This window comes from Pseudonaja textilis, chromosome 4 (genome assembly GCF_049901715.1).
Source record: "Pseudonaja textilis isolate UNSWEBS1 chromosome 4, rPseTex1.2, whole genome shotgun sequence".
In the NCBI taxonomy this organism is placed as follows: Eukaryota; Metazoa; Chordata; class Lepidosauria; order Squamata; family Elapidae; genus Pseudonaja; species Pseudonaja textilis.
The window spans coordinates 93,389,506-93,415,720 of record NC_141993.1 but is presented as its reverse complement, the minus strand read 5'-3'; the positions used below and the strand labels follow the sequence as shown (position 1 = coordinate 93,415,720).

At 58.5% G+C, this 26,215-nt stretch overlaps 1 protein-coding gene across 1 annotated transcript in view; it reads left to right on the top strand.

The window, feature by feature from the left end:
- LOC113450938 (putative cation-transporting ATPase 13A4) overlaps positions 1–26,215 on the top strand; it is a 32,982-nt gene that overhangs the window by 6,161 nt on the left and 606 nt on the right. Inside the window, exons 4-29 of the mRNA XM_087933776.1 lie at positions 132–202; positions 300–380; positions 1,301–1,370; positions 2,804–2,938; positions 3,794–3,866; positions 11,463–11,594; positions 12,474–12,647; positions 13,106–13,263; positions 14,277–14,465; positions 16,154–16,215; positions 17,040–17,190; positions 17,787–17,864; positions 18,584–18,737; positions 19,306–19,407; positions 19,684–19,818; positions 20,319–20,522; positions 20,805–20,905; positions 21,011–21,090; positions 21,191–21,233; positions 21,546–21,655; positions 22,170–22,266; positions 22,646–22,718; positions 23,164–23,335; positions 24,080–24,255; positions 24,870–24,958; positions 25,755–25,835. Coding sequence (XP_087789902.1) covers positions 132–202; positions 300–380; positions 1,301–1,370; positions 2,804–2,938; positions 3,794–3,866; positions 11,463–11,594; positions 12,474–12,647; positions 13,106–13,263; positions 14,277–14,465; positions 16,154–16,215; positions 17,040–17,190; positions 17,787–17,864; positions 18,584–18,737; positions 19,306–19,407; positions 19,684–19,818; positions 20,319–20,522; positions 20,805–20,905; positions 21,011–21,090; positions 21,191–21,233; positions 21,546–21,655; positions 22,170–22,266; positions 22,646–22,718; positions 23,164–23,335; positions 24,080–24,255; positions 24,870–24,958; positions 25,755–25,835 — 2,991 coding nt within the window. The remainder of the gene's footprint in view (positions 1–131; positions 203–299; positions 381–1,300; positions 1,371–2,803; positions 2,939–3,793; positions 3,867–11,462; positions 11,595–12,473; positions 12,648–13,105; positions 13,264–14,276; positions 14,466–16,153; positions 16,216–17,039; positions 17,191–17,786; positions 17,865–18,583; positions 18,738–19,305; positions 19,408–19,683; positions 19,819–20,318; positions 20,523–20,804; positions 20,906–21,010; positions 21,091–21,190; positions 21,234–21,545; positions 21,656–22,169; positions 22,267–22,645; positions 22,719–23,163; positions 23,336–24,079; positions 24,256–24,869; positions 24,959–25,754; positions 25,836–26,215) is intronic.

Below are 26,215 nucleotides of genomic sequence, written 5' to 3'. Positions count from 1 at the left end.
GAGGAACATCTGTCACGGTTTTCCTTCCCCTCCCTCAAGCTCCCCAGCGGCTTCACCTCTCCCCTAGGCCTAAAGTTTGCTGTGGTTCTCCCCCCCCCTCATTGTGCCTGCTGCCCTTGTTGGCTCCGCAGGTGCGATCCCTCCAGGTGCAGAAGATCCGGTACGCCTGGGACTTCTCTGCTCGAGAGTTCCGGAAAGTGGGGTGAGTCCGGCTTTGGCCGCCGAGGAAGGAGGCTCAGCCGAAGGAGGCCGGGCTCCTCCACCACCCCCACCGCCCGCTGGGCCCTCTTCTCTTCCAGAGCCCTGGAGGACCACTACAGCCCCCTGGAGATCCATGCCAAGTTTGGGGCAGGGCTGACGAGCCCCCAGCAAGAGCTCAGGTATTCCCGCTCAGCAGGGCCAGCAGCGCACCTGGTCAGGCAGGAAGTCCTGCTGGGGGGTCCAGGGCTCACCTGGCGCCCCAGGTGTGGGGAATGCTGTTGCACACGAGGTCCAGCAAGGGGAGGAGCCTGCCGTGGCTCTTTAGGGGAACACCATCCCGGTGGGCTTCCCCTCCCAGGCCTCGGCCTCTGCCAGACACGGGGGCCCTTCCCGAGCCGCCCGCTCAGCTTCTGCAGGCCTCGGCTGGGTTGAAGTAGCGCTCCAGGGGGCGTCTTCCACTTAGGGAGGATTCGTGTTGATGTCTTTTGATCTGCAGGTTCCCGTTGAAGTCATTCGAGGTGTAGCTCAGGGTTGAACTGGGGGGTCCTTGGCGCCCTCTGAGCTTGGAGGTTTTCTTGCAGATGTTTCAGGACCCAACTAGGGAACCACATCAGTGCTAGGAACCTCACCAAAAATATTGCCTAGCTGGGCCATGGAACGTCTGCCAAAAGCCGCCCAGGCTCCGCGGGCACCAAGGACCCCTCGCGTTTGCGGTCTCACCTACTGACAGCTCCCGGAGCAGCATTTTGGGCAGGGGGTGGGCTACAAAAACACAGGCGGATAAGGGAAGTGAGGGGGCAGCTCCCAGCTTCCAGAGGGGGGGGGGGAGGGCAGGCCTAATTTGGGAAGGAGCTGATGCTCCCCCCCCTCCAGGCCTTCCAAGGCCAGGCTCTGCTCCAGGAAACACAGGCAGCTGCACACCCGACAGCAGAAGCCGCCCCAAGCCAACTCCACCCTTTGGGAGGAGCCACTAGGCAACCTCTGGGGTCTCCCCTTCCCAGAGCAAAAGGGGCTCCGGCCACCTGCAGGCTCCGAAGTGGCTTTGGTGTTGGCCTTGGAGGGGACCCCGGGGTCACCCCTCCCTCTTCCCTATCCACAGGAGAGAAATCTCTGGCCCCAACGCCATCGACATCGAAGTCACTCCGGTCTGGAAGCTGCTGGTCAAGGAGGTACGTCTCTTTCTGTGGGTCAAGGCAGAGGGTGGCTGTCTTGGGCCTCCCTTTCATCCCCATGCAGAAAGGATGACCTTGTCCTTCCGCACCTGAATAGAATAGAGCTGGAAGGGACCTTGGAGGTCTTCTAGTCCAGCCCGCTGCTCAAGCAAGGAACCAGTTCAGACCAATGGCTGTCCATTCTCTTCTTAAGAGCCTCCGGCGATCGAGCTCCCACGACTTCTGGAGGCCACGTCTGTTCCACTGGTTCTGCGTCCTCCCTGTTAGGAAACGCCCCCTTAATTCCGGGTTGCTCCTCTCCGCGATCAGGTTCCGCCCGTCGCTCCTTGTGCTGCCTCTGGGCCTTTGGGGGAGCAGCCTGACCTCCAGCCTTCCGTGGACGGTCACCCCCACCGTTGGGGCCAATGAATTTTCAGCCCTGCAGGGATTGATGCACCTTCCCGGGAGGGGCTCAGGGGATCTCTGCCCCGAGGTCTCCCATCGCCCCTTGCGCCCTTTGCCAGCGACCTCGTGGCCGAGAGGAAGGACCTGGGAGGACGTGGGTGGGCCCGAGGGGCAGGGGGCTCCTACCAATTCGGCTCAGCCGGAGAAGGTTCCCTTACGGGCACCACCGGCATAGGTGCCAACCCCCCTGAGCAGCCACGCGGAGCAGCCCTGGCGTAATCATGGCAAAGCTACGTTTCCTGCTGCTTTCTGGGAGCCAGATTAGCCGCTCACTCAACAAAGGGTTTATTCACCCAGGACGTTCCGTCTTCCCCGCAGCAGCCAGTCTTGTTTCTGAGCAATTCCTGTGACGAGTTTCTGAACCCGCTCAAGGCGTTTAATCTTAGTTAAAATCCTGCTTACCAAAGGGAGGGACACCACCCTGCACTCAGCCATGCGGGGGGGGGGCTGTCCGAAGGCCCCGTGCCTTGGTCACAGCTGCAGGTGCAAGGGGGGGCTACCTCTGCTGGGAGATGCCTTTTGGCTGGGCAAGGAGTCAAGGACAGTGCACCGTTCACACGTGGTCTGGAGGCAGCTTCTGTCCCTCTGGCTGATCGTTCTCACTGACAGATAATTCCTAATATTTTCATCCTTTTCCTGATAGAAGTTCCTCCCCAGTTCCAGGTTGCTTCTCTCCTCGGTTAGTTTCTATCCGTTGCTTCTTTTGCTGCCCTCTGGGGCTTTGGAGAACAGGTGGGCCCCCTCCTCTTCCTTGGGGCAGCCCCTCAAATGCCGAAATGCTGCTATCCTCTCCCCCCCCACCCCGGTCCCTCTCTTCTCTAGCTAGACATCTCCAATTCCTGCAGCTGTTCTTCATATGGTGTCAGTCTCCAGTCCCCGACTCACCTTGGTTGCTCTTCTCTGCAGGCTTTCTGGGTTCCCAGCCTCCTTTTTGGGGTATGGTGGGGGCCTGGCCTAACCCCCAGGTGCCTTCCTTTCTTCCCCAGGTGCTCCACCCGTTTTACATCTTCCAGGCCTTCAGTGTCTGCCTGTGGTTTGCAGAGAGTTACTCCGAGTATGCGGTGGCCATAATCATCATGTCCCTCCTTTCCATCTCACTCACTGTCTATGACCTCAGAAAGGTGAGCACCCACCTGTCCTACTCTGCTCACCAAATCTCTGTCTCACCTTCCCGGACAGCTGCCCCTCCCGATGCTGCCACCCAGGGTTGACTCAGCCCTGCAGGAGCTCAAATTCATGGGGCTTCTGCTGGGTTGGAGCCTTGGGCTGCCCCTCAGGTGCCTCCTGCATCTGGGTGAAGGTGGCCAACTGTTTCAGGAGTCTCCCAACATTCGTGGGGCAGTTTCTGGCGGCCTCCTAAGGACAGCGGGTGATCTGGGTTCAACAAAATGGCTCCAAAGCACAAATCGTGGGTAGACCAAGAGATGACTCCTCCTCCTCCTCCTCCTCCTCCTCCTCCTCCTCCTCCTCCTCCTCCTCCCTCCTCCTCCTCCTCCTCCTCCTCTCCTTCTTCTCCTTCTCCTTCTCCTTCTCCTCCTCCTCCTCCTTTCCTTCTCCTCCTCCTCCTCCTCCTCCTCCTCCTCCTCCTCCTCCTCCTCCTCTCCTTCTTCTCCTTCTCCTTCTTCTCCTCTTCCTCCTCCTCCTCCTTCTCTTCCTCCCTCCTCCCTCCTTTTTCCTTCTCCTACCCCTCCCTTCTCTTTCCTTGCCTTTATTTTCCAGGAACTAGAGAAGATCCCTTCAGAGATTCTTCCCACTCCCGATTCCTTCTGGGGGCTGGGGTATCCCTTATCTGGCCATCGCCCTGGCCGAGTCTCTTCCCACTCTGATCTCTCCAGGATATTCCAAAAGACCGTGGCCTGTTAGCTGCTGGCACCTTTCTAACCGCCTGGCAGAGGCCTTGCCCACCTGCCCATTGGTTGGCACGTCTTCCCGTCCTTCTCTTTCCTGACCCGATTCTTCCTTTCCTCCCAACACAGCAATCTGTGAAGTTGCACCAGCTGGTCGAATCCCATAATAGTGTCCTGGTCAAGGTGTTCAGGAAAGAGACAGGTAAGGCAGCTCAAGAGGTTCATTTTGTCTGTGTGTCCGAGCCAGGGGTGAGAGAAAGCCCCGAGGAGGTTACAAAACTGAGTTCAAACGACTCACAACAGAATTTTCCAATAGTTCTTTGGTGTTATTCAAACAAAAGGCAAGCGTGCAATGAAGCTTAACCAGTTCCTTTATAGTTATACATGTACAATATAACTGTGTTTATTGTTTGTCCAATTTCAAAGTCAGCTTACTACAATAAGCTACACCCGACTAGGCTATTGAGAAGTTGTACCCATCAAGGCTACTCAAGTTGCTCCAAGTGTTGCTGCCCAACTGGTCCCTTGTCAAGGCTGACTCGGATTCTCAGCTTGGCAACAGAAAAAGAAGGGAGGGGCTGGGAGTTCTGGGGGGTTGGGGGCTGAGGGATCCAAGGGATCCAGCTGAGCCTGAGAAAGTTCCTACGCTTCAAGGTCTTGTTGGGGGAACTTTTCCAACGGCGCAGGCTGTTTCCCGAAACACCAGCCATGTGGTGGATTCTTGGGCAATGGGCAGGGATTCACCTGCGCTGCTTCCCAAGGGAACCTTTAGAATTATTGGCTTTGCTTCTTCTGTGCCTCGATGGATCCATCCGTAAAGTGACCCTCTTGGCAACATTGTGTCCCAGGAGTTTCTTTTCCTGCAAAGGCCAGAGGGGCGGTTGGCAGCTACACACTCACACAATGCCCACCTTCACCCTCACACAGGCGATCAGGGTGCGTTCGAGAGGGCTGGGACGCCGACTCAGGGCCTCCCCGGCTCCCACAGGAGTTGCCTTGCACTTCACAGGGACCTGGGTTCCTCCTTCCAGTCTTCTCTTGGTCCCCACCTTGGTTACTCTGAACTCACGTGTAGGGGCCACATCAGGGACCCCCCTGTCAGGGTTCCAGAAATTGCCCGTTTCAATCAGTAACTCCGAGACAAACAGATTCTCAAAGTGCTTTATTAAAAACAGAAACTTGGCACGTCTGTGAGATCCCGAAACTAAAGTTTCCTCCCAGCCTTCCCACAATACTCAATCAACACCCACCTCTTTTTTTCCACATCGTATATCATAGTCCATCATATTATCATTGATGTACTAGCCGGTTTTAATAAACTACTATGGAACACTGGGTGAATTTTTCCCAATAGCCGGGGAAGAGTTAGCTGGACCGTGATCGGATTGATTATTTCTGAAATTGGGAATGGACCAAAGAATTTAGGTCCCAATTTCTTACTAGGAAGTTTCAATTTAAGATATTTAGTTGACAAATATACTTTGTCTCCTACTTTAAATGGTGGTTGGATGGACCTATGTTTGTCTGCTTGCTTTTTGTAATCGTTTGTGGCTTCAGTCAAAGCTTTTTTCATGTTCTCCCAACCTTTTTTTAATGAGTTCATCCATTCTGTTACAGAGATGGGTGTAGGAGGTTCTCTAGGTAATTTTTGACAAATTCCATCCCAGTGTTGATTTGGAATGGAGTCAACCCTACGCTGCTATGTACTGCATTATTATAAGCAACCTCTGCAAAGGGCAATAATTCAGCCCAGTTTTCCTGCTGATAATTGACATAGCATCTAATGTGTTGTTGCACCATGGCATTCACTCTCTCTGCGGCTCTGTTGCAGGCTGGATGGAATGCTGAGGATAACCCTTGGGAGGACCCAATAGACTTTTTAAAAACTCCCTCCAAAACTTAGCAATAAATTGTACCCCTCTGTCTGATATTATTCTATGAGGTACTCCATGTAGCCTATAAATATGCTTCACGAACAGTTTTGCAAGCTTTTCTGCAGATGGAAGTCCTTTACAGGCTATAAAGTGGGCCTGCTTAGAGAATAAGTCAATAACAGTCCAAATGATTGTATTCTCTCCACTCTCAGGTAATTCTACGATAAAGTCCATTGCGATTTCTTCCCATGGCTGTGTTGGTTTAGCTACTTGTTGGAGGAGACTGGGTTTTTTTTTTCAGTTCTGTGTTCCATCGTGGACAAATTGAGCAACTTTTTACATAGTCCTCGATGTCAGGTTTCATTTTTGGCCACCAGAACTGTCTTCTGACTAAATGTGGGGTTTTTAAGAACCAGAAATGTCCCCCCACCCGCAAGTCGTGGCTACGTTTTAGTACCATTAGCCTTAGGGTTGTGGGTACATACAGTTTAATCCCTTTCCAAGCCAGTTCTTCATTGATTGTTAATTTGGGTTGATGTTCCACAAACCAGGGATCGGTCAATAGGGCTGCTTTCAATTCTGTGGTCAGTTTGTCTTCCAGGTGTTTGGGGTTGCCTCGAGTGGTTACTTGGCCTGCCAATTGAGGTTCTGATATCAAAGCCTGTACTGTTTCCTCTCGGTAACTGTCAAACTGGGGTTTCCTGGACGGGGCATCTGCCAATATGTTTTTCCCTCTGGGGATATATTTCAGGTTGAAGTTGAATGGTTTGAAATACTGAGCCCAGCAGATTTGTTTAGGGGATAGTTTCCGAAGTGTCTTTAGCGCTTCTAGGTTTTTGTGATCAGCCCATACCTCAAATAGCTCCTTCACCCCTTCTAGGAATTGCCTCCGAGTCAACAAAGCCCATCTTACTACAAATGCTTCTTTCTCCCAGACCTCCCATCTTCGCTCTGTGTCCGTTAGCCTTTTGGACACACAAGCTCAAGGCATCAGTCGGTTCTGAGAGTCCTTTGGTAGCAGAATGGCCACTACTGCCACATCACTAGCATCAGCTTGGACTATAAAAGGTTTGGTCGGATCTGGGTGTTGAAGAATGGGTTCAGCTGCAAAAAGGCCTTTTAGAGTTTCAAAAGCTTCCTGACAGTCCATTGTCCAAGCACGGGGTTGGCTGGGTTTTGGGTTGAGGGGGGAAGGCCCCATTTTTAACAAATCCATCAAAGGGAGAGCGAACTCAGCAAAAGAAGGAATGAATTGTCTACAAAAATTGGCAAAACCCAGAAAACTTTGAAGTTGCTTGTGTGTTTTGTGGGGTTGCCAATCCAGTACGGCTTTCACTTTTTCCAGATCCATTTCAATTCTCTGGCTGGATATTCGGTAACCCAGGTAATCCAACGACTCCTTGTGGAATTAGCATTTTGATAGTTTTACGTATAACTTGGCAGCTAGAAGGTTTTTCAGCACTTGCCTGACCAATTTAATGTGTTCTTTGATGGTTTTGCTGAATATAAGGATGTCACTCAGGTAGACTAGGACCCCCTTGTACAAGTGCGGATGTAACACTTCATTGATGAGTTTTATAAATACTGCGGGGCCTCCTTGGAGTCCAAAAGGCATGATTCCGAATTGGAAACTACCTAAAGGGTAGTTGAAGGCTGTTTTCCATTCATCTCCTTCTTTTATATGGACTCTGTAGTATGCCTCCCTCAGCTCTATCTTGCCTTTTGACAGGTGGTTTAACAAGTCTTTCATGAGGGGGAGAGAGTACATGTTTTTGACGCACACAGCGTTTATGCCCCTAAAGTCGACACATAATCACAACCCTCCATCTTCCTTTTCCTTGAACAGCATGGGGGCAGCTAACCTTGATTTGGCATGTTCAATAAAACCTCTGTCCAAACTGTTATCAATATATTTCCTCAGTTTGGTCATTTCAGCTGGTGTCATGGAATACATCTTTGGTTTTGGTAGTTTTGCCCCAGGTTCTAATTCTATGACGCAATCAGTTGCTCGATGTGGAGGTAAAACACTACATTCCTCTTCACCGAATGCTTCAGCCAAGTCTCTGTATTTTTTGGGTATTTGGGGAGTACCTGGGAGAAAGTTCGAGGCTGTGGCTGCTGTTTCAGGTTTTGGATTCGAGTCAGGTGGTGGATTTTTGTGGGAGGAAGGGGGGGCAGTGGGCCCACCCCAATAATGATTTTCCTGAATCCATCTTCCCACTTGATGGCAGGGGCCCATTTATCTAGCCAAGCAAGTCCCAATATGATCGATTCTGACATTCTCGGAGCCACTTAAAGAATATGAGTTCATGGTGAGGACCCATTTCCATTTTGAGCAACTCTGTCAATTGGGTTGCTGGGGTTCCCCCAATTAATGTCCCACCCACTTGTTCAAATCTGATTGGGTGTCTTAGTGGGTTAGTCTATATGCCCAATTGTTCAACTATGGGAAGCCCAATAAGACATCTAGAGCATCCAGTATCAATGACAGCTTCTAACTCCCCTGCCTCCCTGTGTTAGGTACCACTAACTTGACTTTGACAGTAAAAGGTATGATGGGAGCACTCACCATTGGGTCATCTTCATCGGTCAGGTTCTCGGGGAGGTGGTGTTGGTCTGGAAGTTTGTTTCTCCCTTCTGCATAGAGAGGACCTTCCAGGATGTGCTTAGCAAATCGGCTAGTGTCAGGAGGTTTCCCTTTAATTTTTTGACCTCTGACAGCTGTGGTAGACTTTGGTTGTGGTGCTTGTGGAACCGGTGTGGGAGCCAGACAGTCAGCTGCTCTATGGCCATCTTGGCTACAACGGTAACATTTTTATTCTGTTGGGTCCGATGTGGGTAGCTTCAGCAGGTTTGGTCAGTGGTCGTCTGGTCACTGATCTCTTAGGCAGGCCTTCCGGAAGGGGTTTTTTATGGGGGTTGATATCGTGGTCTAGTCTGAGCGTGGTGGCATACTATGCTTGCAAAGTCTCTGGTATTCTCCTAATATTACAGGTCTTCTTTACTTCTGGGTCAATGGTGTTCTTAAACTAGTGTAAGGTCGTTCTTTCAGGCCAATCCCTGAGATGGCTTGCGATCCTTCTAAAGTCCCAAATAAAGTCTGATAAGGGTCGTTTGCCCTGTTTCATTTCCATTAACTTCTCTTCGTTTTCTGCCACCCTGTCTGGATTTTCAAATCTGAGTCTCAATAATAGAATAAATCCATTGACATCATGTAATTCTGGGGCTTGTTCGTCGTGTAGCTGGGCCACCCAGTCAGAAGCATCCCCTTCATTCATCCCATCTGTTATTGCAGGAACCAAATCGCACTCTGTCACATATTGGTCTCCAAATTGGTCTATGTGGGACCAGATTCAAGTGAGGAAGTAAGAAAAATGCTTATGGTGCCTGTCAAAAATGGCCTTCCACTGTATCTGGTCTGGTCTGGTCTGGGTCGTGGGTGGGGAGGGGGTACTGGCCTGGCACCTGCAGGTTGAGCTGGAATGAAAGGAACCTGACGAGGTGTGTATCTAGATTGGGCAGGTCTTCTGAGGCCTGGCTGGGGTGTGTCTCTCTGTCAGAGGGGCCTCTGCAGGGTTGCTCCAATTGGGGGTTGAATGAGTGGTTGCCATGAGGGTGGTGGGTATTGCCTCATTCTCTGCCTGAGTGGAGGGGGAGTGACTGCTGTCTGCTCTATGGGCAGAGCCCCTTGTGCGTCAAGGATTGCTGACTCCCCTTGGGACCAGGGCTGGGTTGGTGCCGGCCTCCATTGGCACTGAATCCACCCCTGGCCTGGATAAAACCCCCACCCTGGAGGGATACTCTCTTAAGGGGGCAAACGTCTTTCAGGGTGTTGGGGAGGACGACTTGGAGGTTGCCACATCTCTCTTGTAGCCAGCACCTCTGGTCACCGTGGGCTGTCATGCTGGGCCTCTCCAACTGGCCTCTGGGCAATTTCCTCTTCCCTCGTAACACTTGGGAAAGAAATATTGAGGAAGAAAAGGGAGAAAACCTTAAAGAAATTATGACAGAAATACTAGCGGAACCTTTGGAGATGACCAAAGAAAAGGTGATGAATGGAATGGATGAAATATATCAAGTATTTACCAGATATGCAATGAGAAACAAATTACCCAGAGAAGTACGTGTGAGATTTACCAAGAAAACAATAAGAACTGAGATACTGCAGGAGGCGAGAGACAATCTATTGAAGTACAAGGGAAAAAACATTATAGCTTGAGACTTTCAAGAAGAGATTGGACTGCCATTTGTCAGAAATGATGTAGGGTCTCCCGCTTGGGCGGGGGGTTGGACTAGATGACCTACAAGGTCCCTTCCAACTCTGATTATCTGTATCTAGCCTTGAAACAAATACCAAGAAAAGTGAGAGATTTAAGAAGAGAGAATCAATTCTTGACAAAGATGTTAATAAAAAAAGAAATTAACTATAGATGGTTGATTCCGGAAGGTTTGACATTTATTTGGAGAGAACAAAGACACAGAATTGACTCGGTGGGAGAGTGCAGAATTATTCTATGATGAATACTTTGGAGCAGTGATCCCCAACCACCAGGCCCCAGACCGGTACCAGTCCATGGATCATTTTGTACCGGGCCGCCTATTTTGCTTGGGTGCCGCCATCTTGTTTCGACGGCGCTTGAAAAAGTGCTTCTGGGTGAGCTTGTCAGTCATTGGTTAGAAAGTGGCACTTGGGTGCTGAAGGAATCCTCACACCTTAGTTTCATCGAGGGGGGGGGGCGGCTTTGAACGAAGAGCCGTCCTGATCGTGGTGGAGTCTCGCGTTACTCAGGAGGAGATTAAGAAAGAGCCCGAAAAGCCCATCGACCGCGAGAAGGTACAAAGGAGGAGTTGAAGGTGGTGGGGAGAAGCGGGGGACGGCTGGCTGGCCGGTCACTCGGCTCGGCTTGCCTTGGTCGTGTGCGTGCTGATGCCGGTACTGGTCCGTGGATCATTTTGTACTGGGCCGCTTTGGAGGATCAGAAGATGAGAGAGCAAGAGAAGAGGAACTTAAAATACGAGCAGAAATGGCAGTGGAAATGGAGAAGGAACAAAGGGAGGAGAGGAGACAGGAGGAGGGAGCAGACAGACAGATTCTCAGAGTGCTTTAGTAGAAACAGAAACTTGGCACATCTGTGAGATCCCGAAACTAAAGTTTCCTCCCAGCCTTCCCACAATACTCAATCAACACCCACCTCTTTTTTTCCACATTGTATATCACGTGAACCAATCACCCTTCAACTCCAATTCTTGCTGTGCCATAGAGAATGACCTTGGCAGTCTTGCATATCTATTATGTCTACTCAAACAACAATAGCGCCCCCCCTTCCATCCTCCGTAGCTGTGTGGCAGCTTTTAACAGGGATTCCAAAGCTGACACCCACATTCCCACTCGTTGCTCTGTGACTCCGTGGAAAATGCCACCCATGGCATTCCTTGTGCCCACTAATGTTCCACCTGGTATCCTCAGCAACAATCCACCTCCATGCACATACGCAGGACTAGAGAGACACGCATTCCAGCAACAGGAGTTTCCTGGTGGGTTCACGAATGGACTATTTAAGGTTGTAACACGGGCCCACTCTACTCACGACTTATTCTAGTGCGCATTATACATCGTGCGTCACATTTGTCATCTATCCATAGCATAAAACATACAATAGATAGCAAGGAGGCACGGGGCCAGAACCAGAACTTGCTGGACCCCCTCAGTAGCTGCAGAGCTGTGGGTGAGGGGCCTGCCTGGGAGAGGCAGCACCCCAAAGGCAGGAGCTAGAAAGGGGGGGGGGCACAGAGAAGGCCAAGGAGGTGAACCAGGGCCTTCCTTGGGGAGTCCCATTCCCCCCCCCCAAGAGACCCAAAGGGCTGCAAGGCGACGGTTGCCTCTTGCAAAAAGCCCCCCCCTCAAAGGCTCTCCTTCCCCACAGGCGCCCAGGAGGTGGAATCTCGCCATCTGGTGCCCGGGGACATCCTGGTCCTGGACGAGGGCAGAAGCTTGATGTCCTGCGATGCCCTCCTGCTCAGCGGCCAGTGCGTCGTGAATGAAGGCATGCTGACCGGTAAGTGGCGGGACGGCCTCTCCCACTGCTCGGCCCAAAGTCTCAGCACACAAAGGGAGGGAGCAGCATCCCAGGTTTTTTGGGGGGGAGGGGGGAGAGTTCTGCCTCAGGAGAGGGCGTTACACCCCCAGCGCCCCCCCTCCCCCCATGGCAGCTTTGTGCAGCCTGCTTGGTTAGGATCTGGGCGGGGGCAACGGGAGAGTAAGCAGAAGAAACCTGCCAGGCCCTGGGGATTAAGCCCAGAGAAGCCTGAACGTTGCTGTGAACATTTTGAACTGTCTTGTATTTCATGCACAAACAGCGTGCCAAACCGAAGGGTGGTTGTAGTGCTGGGTGTATGATATTGTGAGGAATTGCCGGGTGCCAAAGACCAGGCCCACAAACGAAGGTTCAGCTAAAGGGATGCATTGCTAAAAGCCTCTGCATGATTATCCAGCGGAGCCGAAGTTGCCTCCAGGCCAATTGTGGGAGCTGCATCGCTGGAGGCGTTAAAAGGAGACCGGAGAGCCATTTGTCTGAAACGCTTGAGGGTCTCCTGCTTGAGCAAGGGGTTGGACTAGAAGACCTCTGAGGCCCCCTCCCAACCCCCTTATTCCGTTATTCTTGCCTTGCAATTGCCGCAAGAACACGGCCCAGGGATACATGTCAAGGGCCCCCATGACGAGGCCTGTCTCACCTTTCGCTGCTTCGGTTTCAAGACTTCACTCCGCTTCTCACCATGTTATTTTCTCGCCCTGAATATGCCGCACAGACTTCACTGATAACGAGGTTGAGGGGGACACGCCAAGAGCAGCCCACCCCTCATCCTTTGGAGCCCCCCCCATGGTCAAAAGGGCCTGGGGGGTTCAGGGCTGAGCCTCCCTTTCCCGCCTCCTCTAGGGGAAAGCCTTCCCATCACCAAGACCGCCCTGCCCCAGGAGTGCAAGAGCAGCCAGCCGTGGCACCTGGGCTCCTCCGAGGACAGCAGGAGGCACCTTCTCTTCTGCGGGACAGACGTCATCCAGGCCAGGGGAGGCGATGCGGGGCCAGCGAGAGCCATCGTGCTGCGGACCGGTGGGTGAAGGGGCATCTCGCGGGCTGTGAAGGTTGTAAGGCGGACCTCCCCCTCTCCCCCAACACCTGGAGGGGCCTCCTCTTCACCCCCTTCATTAAGCTGCCTGATGCTGGATCCTTGTGGTCAGAGGGGTGAGGTCTCCCTCTGGATGTCCTCGGGGTGTCTTCTGGCTTTCAGTCTCAGAGGCCCTGAGCGATTCCAGCTCACAGGGCAGCTCTGAGTCGTGTCCAGAAAGCACCTTCCCATCCATGCTTATCCTGACCCAGGCGGGGGGGGGGTCTCCACCCTTCAGTCTGGGCTCTGGTGCGCCGCCTTCCTCTTCCTCCACCTTTCCTCCCACTGGACTCTGCAAGGAGGGAGCCATCAACCTGCCAGCCCAACCTGCCTCCCCTCCCCTCCCCACCTCAGGAGGCACCTCAGGGTCACCGCTCCTCCCTCCCCCACTTCCCCACCTCAGGCTTCAACACGGCCAAGGGAGACCTGGTGAGATCCATTCTGTATCCCAAGCCCATGAACTTCCGGCTCTACAGGGACGCCCTGCAGTTCCTCCTGTGTCTCGTGGTGGCAGCTGGCATCGGGATGGTCTACGCCATCTGTGTCTTTGTAATCAATGGGGTGAGCGATGGGGGAAGGGCAGAGGCTGCCCAGGGGCTCCTGGGGGGAGGGGGAGGGGCAAATAGGGAAGCTCCTCCCTCCCTCAGTTAGGCCTGCAGGTGGCTCCACCCACAAATCCACTGTGGCTCAAGCAGCAGGTCAGAATCCATGAGGGCTGCAGTCATCTCGTAGCTTTAGTCTAGCACGGGGAGGCTTCCAGCCGTGGCCACTTCAAGACTTGTGGACCTCAACCCCCAGAATCCCCCAGCTGGCCCTGGAATTGAAGCCTTAAAGGGGCCCAGGTTGGAGGCCCCCTGGTTTAGAATGATCTGGACTACGGCTAAGGTCCGTCCACCCGAAGTTAAACATTTAGTGGGGCCGGGAAGGTGCCCTTTCCATAGCAGCCCCTGCCCCCTGGAGATCGGGTAGCCCTCTTGATCGTCCGGAAAGCCATCAAAAATGGCCTCCCCCCTCCCCCTCCCCAGTGAAGTTGATGCCTGGGGGACTGTGCAGACGAGGGGGTGTGAGGAACCTGATTCATCTTGATTTTTTAAAATATTGTTTTGATTATTGATTTTAATACTGCTACGAACTACCCAGAGTTGTGCTCCACATTCAAAATTACCAAGGAAATTGCAGGGCTGGTTGATCTGGGCAATGGTCAAGAATCGACCCAAAGGCATCCCACAAACTATCTAACAAACAAACAAAATCTTCCCATCGTGATTCTGGCGTGTGAAGGACGATCCTGATTGGTTCCCCTCCCCTGGGACCCTTGGAGTGTCAAAGGGCCAGTCCCACCTGGGACCCTTGGAGCATCAAAGGGGCCATGCTGGCTTGGGCTGAGGAAAGCTACAGTCCAAAACACCTGGAAGGCAGCTGGTGGCCTCCTGGGTCTTCCTGGGAAGCTGGCCTTTCGGAGAACCTTCTGGCCGAGGGCTTCCCTGGCGTGAGGATGCCCACATCCCTTGGCCTCTTGGCATGGCTCTCCTGCCTGCTGACTGCCGCCCTCCCTCCTTCCTCCTGTCCGCTAGCAAGAGGCCGGGGAGGTGGTGAAGAAAGCCCTGGATGTCATCACCATCGCGGTGCCTCCAGCTCTGCCCGCTGCCCTGACCACGGGGATCATCTACGCCCAGAGGAGGCTGAAGAAAAAGGGGATTTTCTGCATCAGCCCCCAGAGGATCAACGTGTGTGGCCAGCTGAACCTCGTCTGCTTCGACAAGGTGAGCATCTTCCCTCCCGAGGGAGCCACGAGTTTCACTTGGACGGGGCTGCGAGACAAAAGCAGTTGATGCCACCGGTTGCCGAGGGCTTGTGGGTCAAAGCTCTTCCTGTCCTTGGCTTAGTGGTCGGAGGGGTGGAGGACTGGTGGGGAAGACTGTCTGTCCCCCAGGGGCCGTGGGTCTAAAGGAGGAGATGACCAGGCTGGGCCTGAGGGGTCAAGGGCCCCATCAGCCCTGAGTCCCTTCGTGCTCACAAGTCCAGCCCTTGGTTCTTATCTGCCACTTGCTTGCTTTGACCATTAGTAGTTCAGATTCTTGTAGAGAGCTTTAGCGTGTCATAAGCCTGTATTCATTTGAGCTGCCTGGACTCCCGATTTCCTGTGCTTGACAGGAGAAGAGTAACCACTTGGGAAAGGACAAGAGGGGAGGTGTCCTTTGAGGCTGCTGGGGGCGGGGGGGTGGGCGGGGACCGCCAGGGGTGGGATTTGGTGGTTTGCTGAACCGGCCATAACATTAGGCGAACCCATAGCAGCCCATCCCTGACTCTGCCCCGTCCTGCAGTCTTCAACGGCAGCCCCATGTGGAGGGCACTGCAGTCAAGTGGGATTGATGGTGAGCAGACAGCCCAGGACAGGAATGGACACAGCAGGTGCATAAGAACCACCAGCGCAATGCTGCCCACTGTCCTTGGGCAGGAGCCCAGAATCCAGGAGGACCCCAGATTATGCACCAGTTGTCTCTCTCTACCCCAGTTTTCTGCCAAGTATTTCAGGCTTAAGGAATCGCCGAAGTCTTTTTTAAAAAACCTGTTTTAAATTCGACACTTTTAGGGAATTACGGTTTAAGACTTTAGGACAGCTGTTTGGAGTTTGCTCACCTGGGGGAGAGCAGAAGCCGTGCAGCCATAAATGGAGAGTCAACAAGGGGTCCCCAGGAGTCCTCGGGGTGCTGATTTTGACCTGGACTGTGTTGTCCTCCTGGTAGCTATTCGGCCACTAAGTCATGCCTGACTCCTCGCAAGCCCATGGTCCGCAGCACGTCAGCCCCCTCCCCCCATCCTCCACTGACGCCCAGAGTTTGCCCACACCCACCTTGACTGTGTCCCTGACCCTGCCTGCGCATCTCCTCCTCCGCCCCTCCTCTCCTCCTTCTGCCTCCCGTCTTCCCCAAGACCAGGGCCTTCTCTCGCCTCCCCTGGGAGTCAAAGTATTTGAGCTCTGGCTCTCCAAGGACAGCCTGGGTTGTTGAACTACAATTCCCATCACACCCAGCCAGTAAGACCTGCCAGCCATTCAGAGGGAGGCAGGCCGGGAAACTGAGTTCAGAGGAGGAGGAGGAGGAGGCGGCTCTGGTAACCTTGCAAACCTCCCCTCCCCCCCCTTTCTGCCCCAGGGGTGGAGTTGGGGAGGGGGGGGGTCCCTACTCTCCAGCCTTCCCACGGGCTTCTTCTGCCCCCGTTGGGCTCATGGCTTCCTCAGGTGGAGCCTCCCCGGCTTGCAAAGGCTGCTCCGTAATCCAGGAGCTCCTTAGCCAAGAGGGGCCAAGGTAGGTCTGTGGCCCGCTGAACCCCCAGGAAAGGTCAGGAGGGGACGGGGATGGGGTGTCACCCCTCCCCCTTTGCCTGCTTCCTGACCGTGCCCCCTTGTTTTCTTCCCTCCTGGGCTCTGGCACCGTGGACCCACCTGCAGACGGGCACCCTCACGGAGGACGGGCTGGACCTGTGGGGCGTCATCTTGGCCGAAGGACAGAGGTACCCAGCTCTCCGGCCATTCTTACCCTTGTCCCCTAAGCGGCTGCACTGGGGAAGGGGAGCTGGAGGCGGTCCTTGGCTTACGGCCACAGCGGGCGCCAGAGCCCCCACGGCTGAGTGAGGCCGTCGAACAGTCGCGTTGCTTAGGCGTGGGAGTCCTGGCCCAGCTGCCCCCATTACCCCCAAAGGAGCCACGCCCAGCTTTAAAACCCTCCTTTGCAGCGGTTGTTAAGTGAATCCAGTTTCCCTCTTTGACCCCTGAGAATGGGGGGCGGGGTGTCACATGACCCTGGGGTGACCCTGGGATGCTGCAACGGTCACTGGCCAAAACCTGGGGGGAGGCTTGCATGGCGTCCAGCCCGCGTGGCCTGCGTCTGCCTTGCCCCTCAGGAGTTCAGGGGTGGGAAACCCCATCGGAGGAAGACCTGCGTCTTCCCGGAAGGGGGACCTCTCCCCTCTCCCCTGGGACTTCTGGGCAGCTTCCAGAGCCATTTTCCCCCCGGCTAAAGCCGGGAGGGTCTTTGCTACATCCCAACCGGTGGCCACACGGCCTCCTTGCCTCCTGGAGGGGCTCCGAGCAGCCAGACTGTCCCCCCCCCGGGCCATCTCTTTCAGGATGGTGGCCCACCAATGCTTGCAAAGAAGGGGGGGGGTCCCGGGTCTCGTGGGAGAATAGCCAGAGCTGCAACACGGTTCCTGGGGGGCCTCAGGAGCCCCAAACTCAGGGCAGCCTCTGGACAGGGCCCCGGGGTCGGTCTTGCCCTGTGGGGCACCTGAGGCGCTTGTGCCGAAGGGTGTGATGATTGTCTCCACCCCCCCCGCAGTTTCCAGGCGGCCCATCGCTTCTCCTCTGGCCCCCGCATGCCCTGGGGCCCGGCGTCTGCGGCCATGGCCTGCTGCCACTCCCTGATGGTCCTGGACGGGAAGGTGCAGGGGGATCCGCTGGACCTCAAGATGTTTGAGGCGACTCACTGGGTGAAGCTCCATCTTGTTCTCTGGGCACCCGCCTAACTCTGGGGTTGGCCCTGCCAGATGCCCGCAGGTGGCACCCGGAGGGAGTCTCGCTGGGAGAATGGATGGAGGGGGGAGCCCGGACCTCCCTGGGGTGGCCCCTTTCCTCAAATGCCAATGTGTCCGCCTCACCTCCTTGGGGCAGCCGGGCAGCCCCCCAGTCTCTTCCCCAAGCCCTGGCAGGCCACCAAACATGCCATTTGCTTCCCCCCACTGTTAGTTCGAGACCCCCGAGGGGAGGGGGCCCCTGGCCACATAGGTGGTGATGTCATCACTCAATCGATGCGAATCACACTGTTGCCTCATTCGTATGTTGATGATGTCACGATGCATCCCCCCCTTGTCCGGCTCAGGAATTCTGGGAGTTGAAGTCCCCCGATGGAAAAGGGCCCTTGGCTGCCCTACGGCCACCGACCGGCCTGGGTTCCTGTCCGTCGGTTTGACCTTTGCCAGGACAGTCTCTCCTTAGAGCGCCTCTTTCCCTCCCCTCCCCCTTTCTGAGGGACGTGGGCCCAGACCTCGTGGCGCAGGGTAACGTTCCCTTCTGTTGGAAACAACAGGAACTGGTGGACTCCGCTGGCGGGGAAGGAGGACCGGCTGACGTGCTGGTGGTCCAGCCGGGGCCCGAAGCTGCGGAGGTGAGTGCCCTGGGCAGCCCCTGGCAGAGGAGGGTCTCTCTTCGCTTCCCTTGGGCCTTTGCTCATCCTCCTGCTCAGACTGGCATCGACACAGCCCTCGGCCTGCGCCCATCCCAGGGACATGAGCCCGGACATCCTTCCTGGTCCTGGCGCTGCCCACGAGTGGCTCAGAGCAGGAGGCCTCGAACTGGCACCGCTTCCCTCTGGGCGCCTGCAAGGGAGGGCAACCGGTGCCCCCCCCGCATCTGCTGGACTTGCTTGCGGCCCAAGGGGGAGCGAGTGAGCGAGAGGGAGGCCTTCGCTCCGGCCCCCCTCCTGGCACTCCTGGCAGGGGCCTTCTGCTGTGCCCACCGACCCCCCCACCATGCTCACGGTGCCTCCTCTGAATAAGCAGGGGGGGGCAAAGCCTCCGTCTGTCTCCCCCCACCCCCTGAGCAGGGACGGTTGTTCCTCCAGTTGCTGCCAGTGGGCAGAGCGGGGAGCACAACTGGGCGGCTGGGATGCCAACTGCGGCTTTGGGGCTGCCGCCTGTGACTGGTGCCCTCGGATTCTTGGCCCGGTTCGGAGAGCCTGCTAAGGAGGTGCCAGACTGGCTCCCATGACCCTCGGCCTAGCAGCGCCTCATTACCCAAACAGGCTCTGGGTGCAGGGAAAGCCCTCCCTCTGCCCCCCCCGCTGTGCCTGGGCAGTGGGCTCAGCCCCCGTCTCCCCCCCCCCAGGTGCCCCTGAAGGGCCTGGCTGTCCTCCGGCAGTTCCCCTTCTCTTCGGCCCTGCAACGGATGACGGTGGTGGCCCAGGAGCTCCCCGGGGATGGCCGGGTCTTCATGAAGGGAGCCCCAGAGATGGTGGCCGGTTTCTGCCAGCCAGAGACAGGTGAGCCCTTGGCTGGCCTTGCCCAGCACCCCCTTTGCCCGCTGGGAATGCGACGGGGGCTGCAGAGGGGAGGCCCCTTGGCCATGTCCAATATCTGAGGGGCTGCCCCAGAGAGGAGGGGGGGTCAGCCCCTCCTCCAAAGCCCCTGAAGGCAGCGGGATAAGAGGCACCGCGTGGAAACTTCCCTAAGGAGGAGGGTCCGTGGAGCTGCCTCCCTCCAGGAGCTTTGGGGGCCTTCAAGAAGAGGCTGGGAGCCCCTGGTCCTGGGCGGCCTGAGGCCTGAGGCTTGAGCAGGGGCTGGGCCCCCAGGGCCCCCTCCAACCCCCTCATTCTGTTGTTTGGGGCTCTGCTCCTGCCTGGCTAGTGGGGGAGGAGAGGGGGCTCTGGAGGATCTGAGTCGCGGGGGTCTTTCTGGGTGGGACCCCTAAATTAGTGGGAGGGCCCAAAGGGAGGGCTGCAGGCGGTTTAGGGCCTGCTCCTTCTCCTGCCTGGGAGCAATTGTGCAGGGGGGGGGGCTCCCTGCTTGTCCTTCCCCTGCGGGGGCCCTAACTGTCTCCCCCTCCCCCAGTGCCCCCCAGCTTTGCCCGCGAACTCCAGGGCTGCACTTCCCAGGGCTTCCGAGTGATTGCGCTGGCCCACAAACGCCTGCAGGAGGGACAACTGGCCGCCTCCTGACCAGGTAAGGGTGGGGGGCCCCAGCAGGGGGTGGGGGCGGGGTCTCAGCTGGCCCTGGAGGCAGCCCTGCCCTCCCGGCTTCCCAAGCAGTGCTAGAGGGCAGCCCCCCCCTTCAGCTGTGGGGGGTGGGTGTGTGTCAAGCAGCCCAGAGGAGAGGGAGGGGGTCCCTCCTGCGCCCCCTGAGGTCAAGCAGCCTTGCCCGGACTTTGGGGGGGGGCAGAGGCAGGTGGGGGCATCCCCTGGGCAGAAGGCCCTGCCACCTGTCCCTTCCCTCTGTCCAGGGAGGAGCTGGAGTCCGGCCTGACCTTCCTGGGCCTGCTGGTCATGGAGAACCGCCTGAAGAGCGAGACCCGGCCGGTTCTGCAGGAGCTCCACCAGGCCCGCATCCGGAGCGTGATGGTCACAGGTGAGTCGGCCTTTCTGGCCAGGCAGCCGGGAGAAGGAGGAGCCCCGGCTGTGCCACAGGGAGGCCGGCCGGCCAGCCTCCCCATCCCTGGGCAGAGTCCGGTCCGTGAGCCAGGGACGCGGGGGGGGGGGGGGCTGCTGTCCTGGGCAGAACCAGGCCCCCCACGCAGGGATTCCCTTCCCTTCCTAGCGGGCTTCTTTCTTTACCACCACATATCCCATGCTTCCCTTCCTTCACGACTGCCTGATGACCAAGGAAGCCACACGGGGGATGGTGAACTTCGGGGTAGCAAAACCAGGAAACCACGCCAGAGGCCCCCCCTTCTGTGCAAGGAAAGGGGGGCGGAACAGGCCGCCCTCTGGCACCTGAGGGCCCCCCTCCTACCCGGCTTCGCCAGCCCAGCTGCTAAAGTCCAGGCTTAGGGTGGGGCCCCAGACTCCGGCATGCCCCCTCTCCCAGGCTCCGGGCTCAGTTGGCGGTGCCACTTCTCGGCCTCCCAGGTGACAACCTTCAGACTGCCATCACCGTGGCCAGAAATGCGGGCATGATCCCCCAGGGCAGCCGGGTGATCCTGGTGGAAGCCTCTGCTGGGCCAGGCCGGCCCTTGGCCTCTGTCAGCTGGGAGGAGCTGGAGGAGCCCAGCCAGGAAGGCGGCAGCAGACCAGAGGTGAGAGGGAGGCCGGGACTGTCTCTGTGCCCTCTGGGTGCCCCAACACAGGAGCCGAAGCCAACAAGCAAGACCCACTTCCCGGACAGGATTCCTGGTGGGGGGGAGACACCCCCCCATAAACAAGGAGATGCACTCGGGTATCTCCATGGCAGACAGGAGGGGAAACGGTGCACCCAGGTCTGTCAGTAGAACCTCAGGTGGTCCCAGCGTCCCCCCCGCCCTTCCTGGGAAAACGAGATTCAGGGGTTGTGACGATGAAACTTAGTCTGTCCCCCCCCCGGTTTGCCCCCCGCCGTCCCCGCTTTCTCCTGTGCAGGTGGTCCTGGGGGAGCCTGGGGAGGCCGTGGCTTCCACTTCTGCCTCACTGGGGGCTCCTACGAGGTGCTCAGCCAGCACTTTGGGCAGCTCCTCCCGCAGGTGAGTGCCGGGGCCCAGCCCGGAGGGAGGGAAAGGAGTTCGGCCGGCCGGCCTCCCTCCTGCTCCTCCCCCCCGGGGGTCTGAAGCCGGGGCTCTCCCCTGCAGCTGCTGCTAAACGGGACGGTCTTCGCCCGGATGTCTCCTGCCCAGAAGGCCCACCTGGTGCAACAGTTCCAGCGACTGGAGTGAGTGGGGGGCCCCGGGGCCCCCAAGAGGGAATCGGGCAGGAAGGAGCCGCCGGGCTGCCTGGGGCTCACGGAGGGCACCGTCTTCTCTCTCTTCCAGCTACTATGTGGGCATGTGCGGAGACGGGGCCAACGACTGCGGGGTGAGGCTCGCGACGCACCTGCGGGGTGGCAGGAGCCCCCTAGCCGACGGGCAGGGCAGAGTCAGTGGGTGGTGGCCCCCTTTGGGCCTGGCTGGGCCAAGAGGCCTGGCTCTCCCCTGCCCTGCTCAGGGCGAGGCTGCTGGGCGAGGCTGGCATGGAATCGGGCCATGCAGGCTGACCCAGCCAGGAGATTCTGCCCCCCTCTTTGGAAGGGCTCCCCAGTCCCGGCCAGCTTTTCTTCCATGGGGAGGGGGGCCCTCTACCACCTTCCCCGCCTCCCCCCCCTTCACCGTTACCCCCTCCCCCTTGCAGGCCCTGAAGGAAGCCCACGCAGGGATCTCCCTCTCGGAGCAGGACGCCTCGGTGGCCTCCCCCTTCACCTCCACGGTGCCCACCATCGAGTGTGTGCCGGAGCTGATCAGGTGGGCAGGGAAGGGATGGGGCAGGGCTGCCAGAGGGGCCCCGGGTGCAATGCCCGGCTGCACCCCAGGCCTCAGGGAGGGGGGGCTCAGGGGTCACTAAGGGGGGAGAGGCGGGTTTTGCAAAGGGGCAAACCCTCATTCCTGGGAGGGGCTGCTGCTGGACCCCTCACACACGTTCGGGGGAGGCGAGGCCCTTTATCCTCTCAGGGGACACTGAAAGTGGGGGGGGAAAGGAGCCTCCATCCAGGTGCCCCCAGAGCAGCCCGGAGGGTCTCCGGAGGAGGAGGAGGAGGAGGAGCCTGTGGCAGGGAGGGCCATCTCCAGTGGGGTCAAGCCCCCCCGGCCCCCTGGTCTTTGGAGGAGTGGGGAAACCTCTGCAAGGCCCCCAGTTTATACCTCCTTCTCCTTGCAGCAGTTGCCCCAACTCCCCCTCCCTGACCAGCCTGGTTCCTTGAGTGGGCCCCAAAGCCCCCCACGCTCCTCTCTAACGCTCCCCCTCCTGTCCCCCCTCCAGGCACGGCCGGGCTGCCCTGGTGACCTCCTTCTGCATGTTCAAGTACATGGCCCTCTTCAGCCTGGCCAGCTACGTTGGGGTCCTCCTGCTCTACTGGGTAGGGGGCTTTTTTTCTCTGTGGGGACCTGAGGGGGGAGGGGGCGCCGCAGGGACCGGCCCCACACCAGGGCTAGAGGCTCCTCCCTCCTCCTCCCCCCGCAGGCTGGGCCTCTCTCTTTGCACCTGGGAGGGGCCTGGCGGGAGGGGGCTTTAAGGGGCCAGCAGTTCAGACCAGCCTCAGCAAGGGGGGGTCCCTGGGGGGCCCTCGGGGTCCTGACCCAGGGAGCTCCTGCCATGAGGCGGCTGGCTTCTCCTGTTGGGGGGAGGAAGCTGAGCCCCCCGCTTTCCCTCTCCCCCCGCCAGAAGGGCTGGGGCTGGGGAGGAGAGACCCCCCCCTCTGGGGGTCCAGGGGCTCAACGGGGGCTGCTTCTTTTCAGCAACTCAACTCCTTCGGGAATTACCAGTTCCTCTTCCTGGACCTGGCCATCACCACCGTCATTGGGATGACAAGTAAGCTGCCCCCCAGGAGGAGAGGCGGCCCCTCCTGCCAGGAAAGCTGGTCAGGGCCTTCCAGGAAGACCCAGGAAGGAGCCCCCCCCACAGAGAGAGAGCTGGGGGTGGCCAGGGGGGCCGGCTCCGCATGGAGGGGCCACCTCTGGTCTGCCAAGCAACGGGGCGGAATGGCTCAAGAGAGGCCCCAGCCCCCTCCTGGGCTAAGCTGCCTTGGTCCCGGGTGGGGCAGACCCTCCAGCCCTGCTCCCTCCTGGCCCCCAGGGGAGGAGAGACGGCGCCCTTCACCCCCTGTGAGAAACCTCCCCCGCTGTGCCCACTGCCCACCGCTCAAAGCCCTGCCTGGGTGGGGGGTTCAGGGGGCACTTGGCCCCCTGGAGCTGCTCTGGCCCAGGGGTGCCCGGCCAGGGCTGCCTCAGCTGACCCCCCATTCCCTCCGGCGCAGTGAGCCTGAATGGGCCCCACCCCAAGCTGGCCCCCACCGCCCCCCACGCAGCTGATTGCCCCCCGCTGCTGCTCTCGGTGGTGCTGAACCTGCTCTTCAGCCTGGCGGTGCAGCTGTGCGGCTTCCTCCTGGTGCAGCGGCAGCCCTGGTACTCGCCCAGCGACATCCACAGGTAGGCGGCCTGGAGGCCCCCCCCTCTTCCCCCCCCCAGAGAGTGAGGGGATGCCGGAGGGGGCTGGGCTGCACGGGCCAAGAGGGCTGCCCCCTTCTGTGTGGGGCCCCCGCCCCCTCGACCCAGGGCCCCCAGCAGCTTTCAAGGGCTCCAAAGCGCTCAAGGTAACGGCAAAGCTCCAACGCCGGGAACACGGGGAGACAGTGCGGGAGGGGACGTTGGTTGCTGGGTTGGACGACCCTTTGACCAGGAGGCTGTCACGTCTCCTGCCTTGAGCAGCAGGGTGGACTAGAAGGCCTCTGAGGTCCCTTCCAGCCAGGGATGGGCTTCAAAAATGTGAGCAACGGGTTCTCTGCTCGGATTCTGGGTGGGTGTGGCCATGGTGGGTGTGGCCCAGTCAGCCTTCGCCCTCCCGGGCTCCGGCGGCTTCCTCGAGCCTCCACGAAACCAGGAACGGGCCTGGTTCTGCCCTTCCAGAACTCCTGGGAGGCCCATTTTGCGCAGGGACTTTACTTACCTGCCCTCCCAAATAGGCAGCAGGGAGGCTCCTGGGAGGGGTGGGGCAGGGTAGGCGGGGCCAGCCTAAGGCGGGATTTGGGGGTTCTCCGACCCACGCAGAATCTCAGCTAGGGGCTCCCCCGAACACCTGGGGACCCCCAGCAGCCCCCCTCCCTGCTTCTAGCCCCAGGAGTCTATGCCCCCACAATAAGCACTGGGGGGCCTCCCCTCCCCGCTTCCTTCCAGCGCCTGCTCCCCCGGGAACAGCAGCCAGGGCCCCGGGCCCCGAACTCCCCTGCCCAGGGAGGGCTTCCAGAGCTATGAGAACACCAGCGTGTGGCTCCTCTGCACCCTCAACTGCCTGACGGCGGCCCTGGTCTTCTCCAAGGGGAGGCCCTTCCGGGAGCCCCTCTACAAGAACTGTAAGCGGGACAAGCCCGGAGGGAGGGGGAGGGGGAGGGGGAGGGCCCTTCCCGGGGGCTGGGCGACCACAAGTCCCCACTGGGTGCCTGGAGAGATGGCTTGGAGGCCACTCTGCCTGCCCCCCCAGTCTGAAGTTCTGCTTGTCCCCCCAGGGGAGAGGGGGCACCTCCCCTTCTCCTGCAAAGGGGAGCAGCCTCCCGTCCCCCTCTGGCCGGGGGCGGGGGGCGGCCACCTTTGTGTCCCTTGCCAAGGCAACTGGGGGGGCGGCCTCCAGGTTTTGGCCTTCCGGCCAGGGGAGCTGGACTTCCCTTCAGTCGGCTTGGTGTTTGGCCACTGGCTGCAGGCTCAGCCCTGGCCCGGCGGCTTCCCCTCCCCTGAGGCAGAGCGAGAGGCCGGCCTGAGGGAGCTCGGCCAGTGGAAGGGGGCTCCGTCTGCGTGGCAAGCCCAAACGCCCGGCCCCAGAGCCAGCAGGGCGAGAGAGGTTGGGCGTGGCTCTCTCTGGAGGGGCCGAGAAACGAGCCCCCCGGAGCCTCTTGCACCCTCTCCCATCTACACATGCACACACACGCACACACGCCATTCACATCCCGCGCTGACGCTTTTGCCCCCCCAGACGTCTTCGTTGTGGTCCTGGCGGTGCAGCTGGCCGTCTGCCTCTTCTTCCTCTTTGCCAACATCGACGGACTCTACGCCCAGATGGATGTAAGCAGGACCGGGGGCTGCTGGGGGTGGGGGGGGCAGGACTGGCCAGAGGGGCCTGGAGGGTGACCCCTTTCTCAGCCTGGCTGGGGTGGGGCCGGCCTTGCGCTGACCCTCGGGGCCAACCGGTGGCCTGGGAGGGACGCGTGAGGCGTGTGTGCAAATTCTCTCGTGGGCCCTCCAGGCGGAGCTGCAGAGGTGGCGTGGAGGCTCAGAGCAGCAGCCAGTCAGTTGTGTAGCTCAGCTTTCAGCAGCAACGGGGAAAAAAAGTGTGTGTATGTGTGTGTGTGTGTGTGTGTAGGCTGAATTCCAACAGCCGCTTGTCTGTTGTCTGCCGTCTCCCAGGCTTGACCCCCCGGCCTGCAGCCAAGCTTTGCCCCCCCATATTGGGTCCTGTCCCTGCTTCTACTCCAAGGACCAGGAATTTCACCTGTGGTCAAGTGGGGGGGGGTGCAAATCCCCTCTAGGAAACCCCCCCCCCCCACAGCCTGGGCCTCTCATGCATGCTTGCAATCCCGGATCCAAGGCGGGGCTGGCAGTGCATGATGGGAGTCAGTCCAGCCCATTGGGAGGGGGGTGGCTCCAGGTTGGCGGAGACGTACCCCAAGAGGGCCGGGCTGACCCATTGCAGGGGCTGCGGGGGGGTGGAGGGAGGGAGCTGAAAGCCGGTCAGTCGCTTCCCAGGGGAGGCAGAGAGTCTTTGTCCGGGCCTGGGGGGGGTGGGATGGGATGGAGGGGGAGCAAGGTGCAGCCCCCCCTCCCCCCTCTGACGACCCCCTGCCGTCTCTCCCGCCCACAGCTGGTGTGCACCCCCCCCCTCTGGAGAGTTTGGCTGCTGGGGCTGCTGCTGGGGGCCTTCATCGCCTCCTTCGTTGTGGAGGTAAGTGGGGTCCTGCTCTGCCCCCCCAGCCGGAAGCCCCCCCCCAGGATGGGCTCTCATTGGTGGGATTCCACCCCTCCCTCCTCCTGGTTTCTTCCAACAACCAGTTCCCCAAATGGCTCAGACAGTTAGCAGCCGGTTCTCCTGAACCAGTGTGACCCGGTTGCCACCCAGAGTCCCAAGGGCACCGAAAATAGGGACGGGGGACGGATCTCCGACTTGGGTCAGTGCGGCCCCCCTGGGAGTCACGTGACCCAGACTCAGAGGCTTGGCAACTGGCACAGACTTACGACGGTGGCAGAGTCCCCTTATCCCTTTTTGCGACCAGCAAAATCAACGGGGAAGCCAGATTCACTTAACAACTGTGGGACTGGTTTAAC